Source organism: Hylobates moloch, unplaced genomic scaffold (assembly GCF_009828535.3).
Source record: "Hylobates moloch isolate HMO894 unplaced genomic scaffold, HMol_V3 SCAFFOLD_22, whole genome shotgun sequence".
NCBI classification, from domain to species: Eukaryota; Metazoa; Chordata; class Mammalia; order Primates; family Hylobatidae; genus Hylobates; species Hylobates moloch.
Window position 1 is genome coordinate 27,246,620 of NW_026652297.1, and position 17,823 is coordinate 27,264,442.

General features: G+C 45.3%; 1 protein-coding gene and 1 non-coding gene across 3 annotated transcripts in view; both read left to right on the forward strand.

Moving 5' to 3' along the window:
- Positions 1–6,876: 6,876 nt before the first annotated feature.
- On the forward strand, positions 6,877–6,983 carry LOC116462202 (U6 spliceosomal RNA). Its single transcript, XR_004246291.1, has one exon. It is a non-coding gene; the product is annotated as a U6 spliceosomal RNA (small nuclear RNA).
- A 6,179-nt stretch (positions 6,984–13,162) lies between these two features.
- Positions 13,163–17,823, forward strand: part of PPP3CC (protein phosphatase 3 catalytic subunit gamma) — a 112,927-nt gene continuing 108,266 nt past the window's right edge. Inside the window, exon 1 of one of the 2 annotated variants that reach the window (XM_032143797.2) lies at positions 13,163–13,639. In XM_032143797.2, the coding sequence (XP_031999688.1) occupies positions 13,591–13,639 (49 nt within the window). In that variant the 5' untranslated portion in view covers positions 13,163–13,590. The remainder of the gene's footprint in view (positions 13,640–17,823) is intronic. The other variant, XM_032143799.2, reaches the window with a different exon arrangement.

A 17,823-nucleotide genomic window follows, 5' to 3' on the forward strand; every position in this document is an offset into this window, starting at 1 on the left:
GGGGCACAGAGGTTGGCGTGAGCCGAGATCACACCACTGCACTGCAGCCTGGGCAAAAGAGTAAAACTCCGTCTCTAAATAAATAAATAAGGCCGGGCACGGTGGCTCAAGCCTGTAATCCCAGTAATTTGGGAGGCCGAGACAGGCGGATCACCTGAGGTCAGGAGTTCGAGACCAGCCTGACCAACATGGGGAAACCCCTGTCTCTACAAAAAATACAAAATTAGCTGGGTGTGGTGGTGCATGCCTGTAATCCCAGTTACTTGAGAGGCTGAGGCAGGAGAATCACTTGAACCTGGGAGGCAAAGGTTGCAGTGAGCTGAAATTGCACCATTGCACTCCAGCCTGAGCAACAAGAGCGAAACTCTGTCTCAAAAATAAAATAAAATAAAAATCTAAACAGATCTCAGTATCATCTTTACTTGGCTTTAAGGTATATTCCTACAAATCTGTTTTTCTAATTATGCTGAACTTAGCTTAGTAGAAAATAATTTTGTGTTCCTTGGTTTGTATGTTCTTTTTTTTTTTTGAGACTGAGAGACTGAGTCTCACTCCGTTGCCCAGGCTGTAGTGCAGTGGTGCGATCTCGGCTCACTGCAACCTCCGCCTCCCGGGTTCAAGCGATTCTCCTGCCTCACCCTCCCGAGTAGCTGGGACTACAGGCGCGTGACACCACACCCAGCTAATTTTTGTATTTTTAGTAGAGACGGAGTTTCACCATGTTGGCCAGGCTGGTCTTGATGTCTTGACCTTGTGATCTGCCCGCCTCGGCCTCCCAAAGTGCTGGGATTACAGGCATGAGCCACTGCGCTCGGCCGGTTCATATGTTCTTTTAACATTTTGTTTGAAATGGAGGCTGACTGCATGGAAGACTGCCTTGATCCAACTGATGATTTTGTTTTTTCACTGAAAAACTTAAAGCAGCCTTGCAAACTAGTTTAAATGGGAGAATCCTTGGAAAAGTGTTGATGTTTGGAAATTTTTGAGCAAACGAAGGTAAGAATCAATGCAAACCTACTTCCCTAGAGTTCTGCATTGTGTCTTTGTCTTCAAAAAGAACACAGAATGGCCGGGCGTGGTGGCTCACGCCTGTAATCCCAGCACTTTGGGAGGCCGAGGCTGGTGGATCGTGAGGTCAGGAGATCGAGACCATCCTGGCTAAGACGGTTAAACCCTGTCTCCACTAAAAATACAAAAAATTGGCTGGGCATGGTGGCGGGCACCTGTGGTCCCAGCTACTCAGGAGGCTGAGGCAGGGGAATGGCGTGAACCCAGGAGGCAGAGCTTGCAGTAAGCTGAGATCAAACCACTGCACTCCAGCCTGGGTGACAGAGCCAGACTCCATCTCAAAAAAAAAAAAAAAAAAACAGGATTTTGCATCCATAAGAATGGATTTGTGTCAATTCCATCATTGACTATCTGTGTGATCCCTAACATGTTTAACCTCTCTGCACCTCAATATTTTTATGAAGTAGAAATTATAATTTTATACTGCCTTCCTTATAAGGTAGGTATAAGCATAATGAGAACTAAATATGCAAAAGTGTTTTATAAATTAAAGCTCTGTACTAGTAGCAATTAACATTTTGTTCTTTGGATTCCTTTGAGAATCTGAAAAATACATGATTGCTCATACACACTCATAGCATGTGTGAATATACTCAAACTTTTAATTTCATTTATAATGGGGAGCAGCATGGGGACGGGAGGTAGACGAGAAGGGAATAATCTCTTGAAAACCCTGTGCCCCAGGTGAAAAACTTCTGCTGCAGACAAGAGTAAGATGAAATCCATTCATTCAACAAATTGTTGAGCTCCAACTTTGCCAGCTATGGCATGACATAGCAGTGAACAAGACAAAGATCCTTCCCTTAAGGAGTGAGGGGAAATAAACAAAAACCAAGTCCTACAGATAAATTAACACAGGGGAGTGAGGTAGAGAATAGGCAGACAGGGATAGAGGTGATCAGGAAAGGGCTCTAACCAGATGACATTTGAGTTGAGCTTTGTGACTGTAGAAGAATGTTCTAAGCCAAAGGGCCAGCCAACGCAAGAATGCTGAGACAGAAATAAGCTTCATCTATTTGAGGCCAGTATGTGTAAACAGCAGAAACAAGGCCAGTCTTTCTGGACTGCAGCAGACATGGGGGAAGAAGTTTGGTAGGAGCTCAAAGTTGACAGGAGTTAGACCACTTAAGGAAAGGAGAAGACATTTGTTTTTGTTTGTTTGTTTTAGAGATGGGGTCATAGGTCACTGCAGCTTCAAACTCCTGGACTCAAGAGTTCCTCCCACCTCAACCAGCCTGGCTATTTTAATTTTTTTTTTTAGAGACGGGGTCTCATTAAGTTGCCCAGTCTGGTCTCCAACTCCTGGGCTCAAGTAATCCTGCTGCCTCAGCCTCCCAGAGTGCTGGGATTACAGGCGTGGGCCACCGCCCTTAGACCACACGAGAGTTTTAACCAGAGGAATGACAAATCAGTTTTATGCTTTAAGTTTAGAAAGATCTGCTGTATAGGAAAATAGACGGTAGGGGGAGGAAGTTGACAGGATACAGTGTGTGGAAAGGCGTTCCTGATTCTAAATTTTTGGCCCAAGCAACTTGAATGCCAGTGCTGTTTACCTTGGTATCTTACCTGTGGAGCCATCAACTGTGTTATGTAGTGGTTGCCACCATTTTCTCCTGTTCTGCAATGATGCAAACAACAACAGTCACAAGCAGGAAGTGACGGCAGCTTTGGGACTCCCAACTCTTTTTTTTCTTTTCTTTTTGGAGACAAGGTCTTGCTCTGTCATCCAGGCTGGAGTGCAGTGGCATGATCTCAGCTCGCTGCAAACTTCACCTCCTGGGTTCAAGCCATTCTCTTGTCTCAGCCTCCTGAGTAGTTGGGATTACAAGCCTGTGCCATCACGCCCAGCTAATTGTTGTATTTTTGGTAGAAATAAGGTTTCACGATGTTGGCCAGGCTGGTCTTTAGCTCCTGGCCTCAAGTGATCCGCCCATCTTGGCCTCCCAAATTGCTCGGATTATAGGGGCGAGCTGCCCGCAGCCGGTCTGGGACTCCGAATTCCTTTTTTTTTTTTTTTTGATGGAGTCTCGCTCTTGCCCAGGCTGGAGTGCAGTGGCACGATCTCGGCTCACTGCAACCTCCGTCTCCTGTGTTCAAACAATTCTCCTGCCTCAGCCTCCTGAGTAGCTGGGACTACAGGCGCGTGCCACCACACCTGGCTAATTTTTTGTATTTTTAGTAGAGACAGGGTTTCACTGTGTTAGCCAGGATAGTCTCGATCGCCTGACCTCATGATCCACCCGCCTCAGCCTCCCAAAGTGCTAGGAGTACAGGCGTGAGCCACCGCGCCCAGCCGACTTGGTCATCTTTTTAGATCATAAGACTATGGGAGGGACAGGTCATTCCAAAGTAATTTAATCAAAACTAAATGCACTCATAGAAAGATATGAATTAAAATACATGATAAAATATAAATATGATATAGTACATGTTATAAATGATTTACGTACTGCTTTTTTTTTTGAGACGGAGTTTCACTCTTTGTTGCCCAGGCTGGAGTACAATGGTGCGATCTTGGCTCACCGCAACCTCCGCCTCCCAAGTTCAAGCGATTCTCCTGCCTCAGCCTCCCCAGTAGCTGGAATTACAGGCATGCACCACCATCGCACGGCTAATTTTGTATTTTTAGTAGAGATGGGGTTTCTCCATGTTGGTCAGTCTGGTCTCAAACTCCTGACCTCAGGTGATCCGCCCGCCTCAGCCTCCCAAAGTGCTGGGATTACAGGCATGAGCCACTGTGCCTGGCCTATGTAGTGCTTTTCATATAAAATTGCAGATTATACATTATAAAATACCTTTTGTTTTGTGTAGCTATTTTAGAAATGCTCATTTTACTCGTTTTTAAAACATTCTACAGTTCTCTTAACTGCATTTAACACAGAAGTTTAACATTTAATGGCTTCATATAAATAGAAACTGACGCCAGATTACTTTCACAGAAACAGTGGAAACAAGGAATCCCTGTGCTTTTGTTAAATTAAAAGTGTTCATAATTATGTCTCAGAGGAGCTGGTCATTAATTAAGGTTTAGGAAGTGCTTAGGGAGTTTCATGAGGAAATACACCAAAGCTCACAAGCCCTGTAAGAAGGAAACCCAGATTTGAAGAAATGTGTAGAAATGATAGTTAAACATGAATCTTGGTTATTCAAATATTTATGTCTTCTGACCAATGCAGAAAGTAAAAAAAAAAGTGGGGGGATATAAAATTCACCAAGTGGACATCTGGCCAGGTGGAGAGGTCCACCAGCTGAATGAAATTGGGCTCTCCAATGATTGCTGAGAATTGTTAATGTTTAAAAACACCGCCACACCAGCAATGAACTTAAATCTAATTTGTTATGGAAAACAATTGTTTGGGAAGGGAGCTCAATTAGAGCTTTCTTCTTTTTAAATTTTCATGGAGTGGCTCTAGATGTTTTGTTTCTTTTTGTTTTAATCAGAAAAGACATTGAGAAAGCAATGAATGTTTAACTCTATTGGAACTAGGCCATTAAAAGAAAAGAGCAGCCGGCACAGTAGCTCATGCCTCTAATCCCAACACTTTGTGAGGCCAAGGTGGGAGGATCGCTTTAGTCCAGGAGTTCCAGACCAGAGTGGGCAACATAGTAAGACCCCCATCTCTAAAAAAAGAAAAAAATAGCTGGATATGGCAGGGGCATGCCTGTGGTCCCAGCTACTTGGGAGGCTGAGGTTGGAGGATCACTTGATCCCGGGGAGATAGAGGCTGCAGTGAGCTATGATCATGCCACTGCACCCCAACTTGGGCGACAGAGCAAGACCCTGTCTCAATAAATAAACATATAAGTAAATAGGTGAAGATAAAGAAAAGTGCTTCCTTCTTTCTTTTTCTCTCTTTCTCTCTGCTCCCTCCCTCCCTTCTCTCTCTCTCTTTTTCTCTCTTTCTTTCTTTTAGAACAGGGTCTTGCTCTGCCACCCAGGCTGTAGTGTGGTGGTGTGATCATGGTTCACTTCAGCCTCAACTCCCTTTGTCCAAGTGATCCTCCTACCTCGGCCTCCCGAGTAGCTGGGACCACAGGTGTTCACCACCGTGCCCAGCTAATTTTTTTTTTTTTTTTTTTTGAGATGGAGTCCCGCTCTTGTTGCCCAGGCTGGAGTGCAATGGCATGATCTCAGCTCATTGCAACCTCCGGCTCCCAGGTTCAAGCGATTCTTCTGTCTCAGCCTCCCAAGTAGCTGGGATTACAGGCACCCACAACAACAGCCGGCTAATTTTTGTTTGTTTGTTTGTTTTTTTTTTGGTAGAGACAGGGTTTTACCATGTTGGACAAGTTGGTCTCGAACTCCTGACCTCAGGTGATCCACCCACCTCAGCCTCCCAAAGTGCTGGGATTACAGGCATGAGCCATCGTGCTCGGCCACCTGGCTAATTTTTTAATAAAATTTTTGGTAAAGATGGGGTCTCCCTATGTTATTGCCCAGGCCAGTCTGGAACTCCTGGGCGCAAGCAATCCTTGTGCCTCAGCCTCCCAAAGTGCTGGGATTACAGTCATGAGCCACTGCACCTGGCCTTATTTTCACCTATTTATATAACAATACTTTCTCACCACAGAAAATTGGAAAGATAAAGAAAATTTTTTTTATTACACCACCAAGTGATGGCTACTGTTCACATTTTTTTCCTTGATAGATTATGCTCAGTGAGGGTATGAATTATGTCAGTTTTGGTTTGTTTCTATATCCTTAACACAGTGCCTGGCACATAGTCCAGACCTAATTCATACTTGTTGAATGAGTATATTAATATTTTCTTTAGGTCTTTTATTTTTAAAGAAATGAAGTCTTGCTATGTTGTCCAGGCTGGAGTGCAGTGGCTATTCACAGGCAAGAAAATAGTGTAATATGACCTCAAACTCCTGGGCTCAATAGATCCTCCTGCCTCAGCCTCCCAAGCAGCTGGGACTACAGGTGAATACCACTATGCCTGGCTTAAGGCTTTTATTTTATGCTTTTTTTTTTTTTTTCTGAGACAGGGTCTCACTCTGTCACCAAGGCTGGAGTGCAGTGGTGCGATCTTGGCTCACTGCAGCCTCGACCTCAGAGACCGCCCACCTCAGCCTCCCAAGCGATCTGCCCATCTCAGCCTCCCTAGTAGCTGGGACCATAGGCCCATGCCACCACACCCAGCTGATTTTTCTGTATTTTTTATAATGACGGGGTTTCACCATATTGCCCAAGCTGGTCTCGACCTCCTGAGCTCAAGTGATCTTCCCGCCTTGGCCTCCAAAGTGCTGAGATTACAGGCGTGAGCCACTGCACCTGGCCATGTTTATGTTTTTGTTTTTGTTTTTTTAGATGCAATTTCGCTCTGTTGCCCAGGCTGGAGTGCAATGGTGCCATCTTGGCTCACTGCAACCTCTGCCTCATGGGTTGAAGCGATTCTCCTAAGCCTCCTGAGTAACTGAGCCAGCCATGTTTGTTAATAAAAATGGGGACAATACTGTATATATATGGTTATATTTTAGCTTTTTCACTTTTCAGTATCTCCTGAGGCTTTTCTCATGTCATCAAATATTTTTCTAATTTAAAATATGATATTTCCTAACTGCATTATGTTCCATTCAATCATATTTCATGTAACCATTTTTCCTATACAGATGAAATCACATAGTAGATATCATTTTGTGGCTTGCTTCTTTTGCTCAACGTAATGTATTTTAGAAGTTCATTCATGTTGTTGCCTGTAGCAGTAATTATTTCTCTTTTATTAGCTGAATAGTATTCCATTCTATGGAATTTTACAATTAATGTCTAAAAAAAAAATGAACTGCTTATAGGAAGGAAGCTGGGTGCTGTTTTCCACAGCACACATACTAAAATAGGAATGATACAGAGAAGATTAGCATGGCTCCTGTGCAAGGATGACACACACATTTGTGAAGCATTAAAAGAAAAAAAAAGAAGGAAACTGAGGGTCCGGGAAAGAAGTGAGAATTTACTTTTCTTGTACACGCTTTTGCAGTATTTAATTTTTTTCTTTTCTTTTCTTTTTTTTTTTTTTGGATACAGAGTCTCACTCGCCCAGGCTGGAGTGCAGTGGTGCAATCTTGCTCACTGCAACCTCCACCTCCTGGGTTCAAGCAATTCTCCTGCCTCAGCCTCCTGAGTAGCTGGGACTACAGGTGTGCGCCACGACGCCTGGCTAATTTTTTGTATTTTTAGCAGAGATGGGGGGGTCTCACCATGTTGGCCAGGCTGGCCTCCAACTCCTGACCTCAGGTGATCCACCCACCTCGGCCTCCCAAAGTGCTGGGATTACAGGCATGAGCATCATGCCCAGCCTTTAATTTTGTTAAACCATGGGCATGTGCTACTTTTAAAAAATGTATTTAAAGCATTTTAAAAATCCTGAGAGCAGAGTTGGGTTCAAGCTGTACTTTCAACTACCTGTGTGACAGTGGGTAAGTGGCTTGATGCCTCTGGACTCATTTCCCTCACCTGTAATATAATAATGTTGGTCCATATGAATCCTTGGTCTTTGGCCTCTTAGATACTCCAATTGGCCAGTTATCTTTTAAATCAAACTTTATCTACTGAGGCATACTAAATTACTACATATAAGAAATGGAGGTGATCAGTGATTCATTATATCCACAAACAGCTACTGGGCCATGCTAGAAACTGGAAATATAGGCTGGGTGCAGTGGCTCATGCCTGTAAATCCCAGCACTTTAGGAGGCAGGCCGATGTGGGAGGACTGCTTGAGGCCAGGAGTTCCAGACAGCCTGGGCAACATAGCAAGGCCCCATCTCTACAAAAAAGAAATTTAAAAATTACCTGGGCATAGTGGTGTGTGTCTGTAGTCCCAGCTACTCAGGAGGCTGAGGTGGGAGGATTGCTAGAGGCCAGGAGTTGGAGGCTGCAGTGAGCTATGACGGTGCCACTGCACTCTAGCCTGGGCAACAGAGAAGATCCTGTCTCAAAATACATAAATAAATGACAATTTTTTAAAAAGAAGAAACTGGATATAGTCTCTGTCTTAATAGTCTAGGTGAGGAAAACAGCCACATGTGAATAAACAATATCCACCATGCATTAGGTGGTTGATTTGTTTACAAAACACTCTTGGTTCACAGAGGAAGGCTTTACCTCTACCTGGATGGATTAAGAAAGGCTTCAGAGAGGTGATTATAACAGGGCTGGATCTTAAGGCCATGGCTGAACTTGTGAGTCAAAGTAGAGAGGAAAGGGTGTTTCCAGGCTACAAGGATCAAATATCCAAAGGAGTGGAGCCCTGAACATATCCACTATATTCCAACCCCATGCCTCTGTACAGCTTTGCCCAACCTAGGACACCTTCCTTCTTCCTTGCTCTTCACATCCCATCCTTCCTTAGAGGGCTGCAGCCCTGAAAAAACATAGCAAATGGTTTCAAGTGGCCGGCCTGAAAGGTCTCATGGGGCTATGGACAGAGAGAAGCTGTAGAGGTGAGTCAGGGTCAGGCTGGGAAGCAGCTGTTGGGCCAGGTTAAAGGGTTTGAACCCGATCCCAAGGGCGCCAGGGAGCCACTGAAGGGAGATGAGGAGCAGAGTCAATAGTCAGATTTTCTGTACAAAGTTGACTCTGGGCTGGGCATGGTGGCTCATACCTGTAATCCCAGTACTTTGGGAGGCTGAGGCAGGAGCATTGCTTGAGGCCAGGAGTTGGAGCCCAGCCTGGGCAACATTGCAAGACCGAGTCTCTACAAAAAATTAAAAAAAATAGCTGGGTGTGGTGGTGTACACCTGTAGTCTCAACTACTCAGGAGGCTAAGGTGGAAGGATTGCTTGAGCCTGGGAGGTTGAGGCTGCAGTGAGCTGTAATCATGCCACTGTACTCCAGCCTGGGGGACAGAGTGAGACCTTGTCTCAAAAAAAAAAAAAAAAAAAAAAAGAGTTGATTCTGGGGTCCGTGTGGACAATGGATTAAGATAAGAGGTCAAGACCAAAGACTCAGGGACCAGTTAAGAAGCTGATGCAGCGGAGGGTTAGCCCCTATTCACTCCCAGCCTTTATGCCCTGAGAATAGCTGATTCTATTATAGAATCAGTTGAGATGGATTCCCGTAGAGAGCAAGACAAGTTCCCTGTGTCTGCCCCAAACAACCCAAAGTCTTTTGAAACCTCTACTAAGATGGGAAAGCACCAATGCGATGAGTGAAGGTTTCTGGTGGTCTCAGCTTATACAGATCAAAGCTTTTCCAACCTGGTTTCCTCCCGGAGAAATCCATGGATCTAACGCCCTCTTCCAAACACAGAGATAGAAAGTGAGGAGAACTATTAGGAGCAGTGCTGGACACAAGGGCTGCAATCCCAGCTATTGGGAGGCTGAGGCAGGGAGAATTGCTTGAACCTGGGAGGTGGAGGTTGCAGTGAACCTAGATTGTGCCACTGTACTCCAGCCTGGGCAGCCTGGGCGACAGAGTGAGACTCCGTCTCAATAAAAAAAAAAAAAAAAAAAGAAAAGAAAAAGAAAAGAAAAGAAAACATTGCAAACCAATGGGAAGGGATGTATTATTCAATAATAGTAATGGAAAAATTAACCGACTACTGTATTTAGATCTCAAGTTGGGGCCATCTCATAACATCCAAATAAAATGAATCTCATTTAATGTGTTCCTATAGTTCAGTCTGTTCTCACAGCAAGCTCCGGAGCCTGAGTTGTACCACAAAGATATCCTTACCTTGAGGCAAACTTAGTCTGACCTGGAGGCCCTGATAGCCATTGCCCCTAGGACTGGGGTAGGGATGGTCATAACTCTTTAGGGGAGGGGGCACCCATTCAACCTAAGGCAATTCTCTGGAGAAGGGGCAGCAATGAACTGTCAGCCACTAGCCCTCAAGAAACAGGCAGAGTACGGTAGCGCATGCCTATAATCCCAGTACTTTGAGAGGCCGACGCAGGAGGATCACTTGAGCCCAGCAGTTCAAGGCTTCAGTGAGCTATGATGGCACCACTTCACTCCAGCCTGGGCAACAGAGCAAGACCTCATTTCTCTCTAAAAAAAAAAAAAAAAAAAAAACCAGCAGCAACCAGAAGATGATTATCCCTCACGGTGAAGGGGATCTGGGCAGGGTATCCTCACCTCTGCTACAGGGAGAGCCTATTAATATTATCATCCCCACATTACAAAAGGTGAAAGCAAGGCCCAAGAAGTGAAGGAACTTACCCATGCCCACAGCTGGAAGTGATGGTATCAAGGTCTGTTGGGTGTCACTGGTTGTTGCTGGAAGACTAAGCAGCTATTGAAACAGAGGACCAGCAAGGAACTTGGAGAAAGGCAGAGCTATTGAGTGAATCTCCTTAGAAAGGGGCGGGGAAGGCCGAGGCGGGCATTTCACGAGGTCAGGAAATCGAGACCACCCTGGCCAACATGGTGAAACCCCATCTCTACCAAAAATACTAAAAATACAAAAAAATTAGCTGGGTGTGGTGGCACGCGACTGTAGTCCCAGCTACTTGGGAGGCTGAAGAAGGAGAATCACTTGAACCCGGAAGGTGGAGGTTGCAGTGAGCTGAGATCACGCCACTGCTCTCCAGCCTGGCAACAGAGCGAGACTCCGTCTCAAAAAAAAAAAAAAAAAAAAAAAAAAGTGGGGGTGGGGATGTAAAGGGACAGGGCTGCAAGTTGCTTACAATTACTTTGCTAAAGCCAAGCTACAGAATGACATCTGGATTCTGTAAATTAGTGTATACCATGCTTGAAGACTCATGCCGCATATTCTACGTGGTGCTATAGAAAAAGTTCAGGTACTGCATGTCTCTTGACGATGATGATGTTCACTAAGCCTCCTACCAGCTGTGTGACTTTGGGCAAGTTTCTTCACATCTCTGTGCCTCAGTTTCCTTATCTGTAAAGTGGAGATAATCATATAAATATGGTTGGTGTAAGGATTGAATGAGTTAGTATTTGTGGGGTTTTTTGGTTTTGTTTTTGAGATAGAAGGAGTCTGTTTCTGTGCCCAGGCTGGAATGCAGTGGCACCATCTTGGCTCACCGCAACCTCCGCCTTCCGGGTTCGAGCGATTCTCCTGCCTCAGCGTCCCGAGTAGCTGGGGCTGCAGGCACCCACCACCACACCCAGCTAATTTTTGTATTTTTAGCAGAGATGGGTTTTCGCCACGTTGGCCAGGCTGGTCTCAAACTCCTGACCTCAGGTGATTCGTCCACCTCAGCCTTCCAAAGTGCTGGGATTACAGGCATTAGCCACTGTGCCCGGCCTGCAACGTTTTTTCTTTTTTTTTTTTTTCTTTTTTTTGGAGACAGTCTCGCTCTGTCACCCAGGCTGGAGTGCCGGGGCGTAATCTTGGCTCACTGGAACCTCCGCCTCCCGGATTCAAGCAATTCTCCTGCCTCAGCCTCTCGAGTAGCTGGGATTACAGGCGTGTGCCACCACGCTTGGCTAATTTTTGTATTTTTAGTAGAGAGGGGGTTGCACCGTGTTAGCCGGGATGGTCTCGATCTCCTGACCTCGTGATCCGCCCACGTCGGCCTCCCAAAGTGCTGGGATTACAGGCGTGAGCCACCGCACCTGGCCTTTTTTTTTTTTTTTTTGCCTGCTCGCAATGTTTTCTTAAACTTTTTATTTTTAGCTATCCTGTTGAGGTTCTTCCAGACGAATTTTAGCCTCTAACCCAGGGGTATGATTTGATAGCCGTGGAGTTCTGGTTACTTCTTAAATGAAGAGCTTCCCTAGGATATCTGAACAATTCTCTTGGGTGGAAGCCTCAAGGATCATGAAAACGAAAACCAAATTCTATTCAGCCCCTAAAGTCCTCTTGCCTCCTGCGGTTACCATCAAAGAGCTATGGTCAAAATTCCAAGGGATAATTCAGGGTCTGATTCCACTATATATCCCCAGACCGCCTATACATAAATCTGTATTATTGGAGATTTACGCTTAATCCTATAATCTTTTAGCTAGAAGCTGTCCAGTAGACTTTTCTGGATGTCCAATAAGGTAGCCACATGTAGCTCTTGAATACTTGAAATGTGGCTAGTCCCCTAGAGGAACGGGATTAATTTAAATTTACATAGCTACATGTAACTAACTACTCATTGGTCACTGCGGTAATTGTTGAGACCGGTTTTGCCTGTAACTTGCATATGTTTTATTGGACATCAGTTTCAATATTTCATTTGCACTGCTAAAAGTCAAAATCCTTTTGACTTTGCCAGTTACTCAGTGAGAGGACAGTTGGAGCCAGTTTCTGTTCTAGGCTTACAGTTTTAAGGACAGATAAAGGTTAGTTTTTAACCTCGAGATGAACAGACTGTTAACTTTCTACGGACTTGCCCATGGGGTTCCACAGTGAGCCTGGGCTGGGGAGGCAGGTACTGTGTCAGGGGGAAGAAAAAGGGGGCTTCTAGCTGGGCAGGTGACACACAGAGCATAGGAGGAGGTCAGTTCCTGTGGCCGAGGAGGTCCGGCCCAGGGGTCCTAGGAGCAGAGATCTCCCTTCTCTTCGATGTGGAAAGTGAGGAGCGAGCAGGACCTTGCTCAGAAACGGAGCTCCCCCAAACTCCCACCGCCCTAACTACTGGACTGGAACTAGGATGGACACGAATGTCGTTCTCACTGTGCTAACTGCACTCAACACGCGGGAAAGATGACGCGAGGGGGTTTAAATGTGTGGGTTTGCTGAATGACCCACAAAAGCTGAAGGAGCGCGGCCGGACTGTTCACACTCCTTGAGACAAAGCGGGTGGGAGACCCAGAGGTCAGGAGGGAGGTCGCCTGTGGGGAAGGACTGGCAGGTCAGGGATTCTCGGCGAGGCGGTCCCAGGGGGCGGCGCGGAGCGGCTGCGAGGCCGCAGGGCCGGGTCGCAAGATGGCCGCGGCCGGGCCAGCCTCCCGCGCGGGTCGCGCGGGCCACGCAGGCGGGTTTCAGATGTTCCGGGCCCGGGTAGGGGCTAGCAGGAAAGAAAGGGCCGGCTGCGGGGAGGGATGGCTGAGAAGAAGCGAAAATGGGCGGTTAGCACCAGGGACCTGGAACCGGAGGAGCCGAGAACAGCGCGTGCGCCGAGCCCTACAGCCTCCCGGGAAGGCGGAAGCGTGGGGAGGGCGGTGCTCGGGGCGGGAGGCCGGGCCGGGTCCGCTTGGACAGCGGAGCCGCGCGTTGGGCCTCAGCGCGCCGACGGCGGCGCGCGGGACCGCTGGCAAGTTACGAGAGCGGCGCGCGGGAGCGCGCTTGCGCGCACGAGGGCCCGGGCCGCGAGCAGCTGCGGCCGCCCCGGTCGCCACCCTTAGCGGCTGTCGCGGTTGCTGTCGAAGCGGTGTTCCCTGCCTTAGCCGCTGGCGCCTCCCAAGAGAGCGGCCGGTGGGCCCGCGTCCTGACAGTGGCGTCGGAGGTCGGCGCTGCGGCGGCCGCGCCCTTCTGGTGCTCGGACACCGCTGAGGAGCCGGGGCTGGGCACGGCTGGCTGACGGCTCCGGACAGCTGAGGCTGCCAGAGGAGAAGGCGGCTGCCGCGGCGTAGGCGCACGTCGGGCGGGCTCCTGGAGCCTGGAGGAGGCCGAGGGGACCATGTCCGGGAGGCGCTTCCACCTCTCCACCACCGACCGCGTCATCAAAGGTGCCTGGCGGGCCGGGCCTTCCTGTGGGACCGGCGGGAAACGGCCCTCGGCTGGGCGGCGGCTCGGGGCGGAGGGAGGCTGGGGCCGGGCTGCGCCCACCCTAAGAGGGCTCGGAGGGGTGTAGGCAGGGCCGGGCGGCAGCCTCCGAGAGCAGCCCCTGGATCTGGCGTTTTCTGCTGCACCTGGTCGGGTGCCTGGCCGTCAGTGCCAGGTTCCCTCCCGAAGGGTTCAGGGTACAGTGGGGACTTCTCCTACCACCCCCGAAGGGCCCAGATCCCCGTCTTTTTTTCTCTTTAAGAAACGACTCGGGGGAAGCCATCAGGGGTGGTGTGAGCAAGGAGTCGACTCTTCCAAGTAAGATATTTAAGATTAGATCTTTCTTGACATCCGCCCCCCACCCTTTTTTAGGACGTATACCATGGGCCTTTTGACCCACTTTCTCTAGATCATTGCAAGTCACTGCTATTACTGAAATAAACTTAGTATGAGGAAGTCAGATAAATCCATTATATGATGTTTAAAATAAGTTTACGGAGCTCTTGACAGGGTAATGGTATTTTATTTTCCCTTTGGTTATAAAGACTTGGAGAATGATGTTTTCTGATTCATATGTGTACCTGCGTTAGATTTCTGTTGTTGTTATAAGAACAAAATGTAAGGGGCTCCTTGCTTTCTAAATCTTGTAGGGTTTTAGGTTATAGTTGTTTCTTCTAAACTAAGAAGATGGATTACACATAACCACTAATTTATGTGCTGCTTTTATTCAGCCGTAAGACTCAGGCACCACCCTTCTCTCTGAGATTAACAATCGGTTTGAAAGCGCTATCTTGTAAGAAGGGAATAGACTTAGGCCAGCTGTGTTAGTGGCCTCTGGATGCAGGAGTTAGCGTGACAGTGGGGAAAATTATGAAGATACTTTTCTTCTTTTTCATTTTGGTATTAGAATGAGAAAGGCAACTAATATTAATGACAGGAATACATTTTTAAAAGGTGAAACGCCTTATTGCATGTTCAGGGAGGGGGAAGAATTTTAGCGTATAATTTAGGTTTTCCCCCCATCTCCCCAAATCAGCTTCATAAATGTTAATTATCTATACTACATAATTATAATGGGATTTTTGAGATTTATCTGCTTAGCACTTAGCATTTGTATGCTATCGTTAGAGATTTAACTGAATTGTTCATCTAACTGACATTATCCCCTGAACAGCTAAATTATTGTGACCAGTTAAATGTGTCTTCATATTATTAGTGTATAGCCTATAAGAAGTATATAACCCTCTCTTAAGATTCAGAGTGTGCTAAACATAACCTTTTTTGAGGAATCAAGGTCATTATGTACATTAATTTCTGTACTGTGCTGTTAATATGGCCGGTGCATTCTGCTGTATAAAGTTGTTAGCAGTTTCGTCCTGTACTAAAATGACTCCACAATGCTATACCAGTTCGGTGTTTTGTCTGCTTTTAGTTTCTCTCTCCAGTACCGTTTTCTGTCAAAATATGCCCTTACTGCTTTCTAATCTGCTACGTCTAAGCTGAAGTAGGCAGGGAAACCAGATAAGCCAGAACTGTGGGTCAAGTCAGAATAAATAGGATCTTAGTGAAGCTTAGTGCAGCCCTCAGGAATTTCACAGTCAAATCACCATTGCACCGTGTAATTTCCACCATAACATGCCATAAGATCAAAAGAAGACTAAAAATCTTAAATGACCCTTAAATATAGTAATAAATATTGTAAAATAAAATATAATAAAATAAAACAGTTAAAATGCAAGGGCTGGGGGCAGGCATGCTGGCTCATGCCTGTAACCCCAGCACTTTGGGAGGCCCATACAGGCAGATCACTGAGGTCAGGAGTTCAAAACCAGCCTGGCCAACATGGTGAAACTCCATCTCTACTAAACATACAAAAATTAGCTGGGCATGGTGGCGGGCACCTGTAATCCCAGCTACTTGGGAGTCTGAGGCATGAGAATTGCTTGAACCCAGGAGGCGGAGGTTGCAGTGAGCCAGAATGGTGCCACTGCATTCCAGTCTGGGTAACAGAGTGAAACTCTTTCTAAAAAAAATAAAAAATAAAAAAAGCAGGGGCTGGTTTATTGCTAGGCATGCTTATTATTAAATAAACACTGTCATCATATCCTGCAGGATGCAAATTTGTTCTTTACCAAAATTAATTGCCAAATATTGTGTACTTTTAAGACGACTTTTAAATAAATGAAATAGAAATAATTTCAGGTCCTTAGAATGTATGGATTTCTCTCCTATATAAAAATTGTAGCGTAAGAGCTTGACCACAGCATTTGTGGCTTCATGGTGACTTATGTTGCTTTTTTCAAGGTTTTCCAGAGTTTGAAATAGTTGAAGAAAATGAGGTGTCACGTGTGCATAGCTAAGGTCCATTGTAATGGGTACTAAACCCTGGTCTGATGCTATCTTGTTTAGTCAGAGCTGTCTGCATTTATTCACAGCTTGAAAGCTTTTTCAGAGGTGATACCACACCCCAGTTATTTTTGTTTCTGTCATTTCCTGTTAACTTTAAAGTGTACCTAATTGTTCTGTTTGAGCAAATTTTGGAGAATAGTGGGTATGTGGGAGTGGTTTGTATTTTAGGCGTCCTTTAAACAGCAGCTTTCTTAAATTGAAGGATGTGGCTGGGTGCGGTGGCTCACACCTGTAATGCCAGCTACTTGGGAGGCTGAGGCAGGAGAATCTCTTGAACCCGGGAGGCAGAGGTTATAGTGAGCCAAGATTGTGCCACTGTAGTGTAGCCTGGGCGACAAGAGTGAAACTTAGTCTCAAGCCAAAAAAAAAAAAAAAACAAAAAACTCATCTGTAAAATAGGGTTAATAATACCTTCCCTGTCAAGCCTGGGTCATGCAAGTGACATAAAGGATGTGAAAAGGTCAAGTTAAGGTAGTACTTTGAGACATAATAGGTTGGTAATCGATTGCTTACTACAGAAGTGGTTAGTAGAAATATCATTAACATTTGAAAATATCAGAATTAGAAAGTATATGAAATTATAAGCTACAAAACTGTTCCTAGTCAGGAGAATACCTGTTCTACAGCATAGTGGATATGTGAGTGAAATCTCATCGGTAACAATGTGAAGAGATCAGCACAGTTCTGTCTGGTACTTCCCAGGCAGCAGATTTCTTCTCTATCTGTTGAAGGTGTTTCTTTTATGTTTAAACCTTCTTATGATTTTACTCATTCATTAAATGTTTATTGAGTGCCATCTGCAATGTACCCTAGTAGGTTGCTCATTCATTTCTTCTTTGCTTTAAAAGTAGCATTTCTGTGAGCCTTTAGAGCAGTTTATGTGCACTGGGGCACCATTACTGGTATCTGAGCCAGAGAACTAGGAACCCAAATGATTAAATTGTGATATTCTTTCTGCTTTATTTTTTTTTCTAGTTTCCAAGTTCCTTTTCCTGTTTAAGGACATGTTTTTTCTTTGACAGTGGCTTTTATAAAAGTAGTTTATTTCCCTGGAATGAATCTTTTCAGAAGCAACAAGAAAATTTCAGTAGCAATTACATGACGAATACAGAGAATCCATTGTCTTATTTTGTTATTTGATGGCCAGATGGGGTTTAACAGAAAAGTCAGATTTCTTTTCAGTAAGGTGCTGATACATTTCTACCGTTCTCTTAGAATTCAAATATATTGTGTATTCACAGAGTACTGTACCATTTTTACCACACATGGGAGGCTACTGTTTCTTTAATATCGTGGCACTGGGAATATTGTGCTTATGGCTTTCTTAAAATATTTTAATATTAGCATGGACAAATATTGCTATTTCCACAAATATACCCTAAACCCGATTTCAGTCTCTGGTACTTATACTTCATTTCTTTCCACAGCTCTCCCCCCACTCTCCCTTTTTTATATCGATAATGAATTTACCGAGGGTTTAAAATTTTTTCTCTTAAATATAAGCCTAATCCTGCTACTTATACAATTTGAAAATCAGAAAGGGAAGAAAAGAAAGACTTCATATTCCTTCCCAGCAGAAATAACTGCTTTTAATACCTTTGTGTGTTTCCATCTGCAGGTATATTTTGAATTCAAAGGAAAATGGATCACACATATTAAAGCTTTTGTTATGCAAATATTTCATATTATTTTAACATAAATATTGTAATTTTACCTAAATATTTCCATAGTGGTTTCA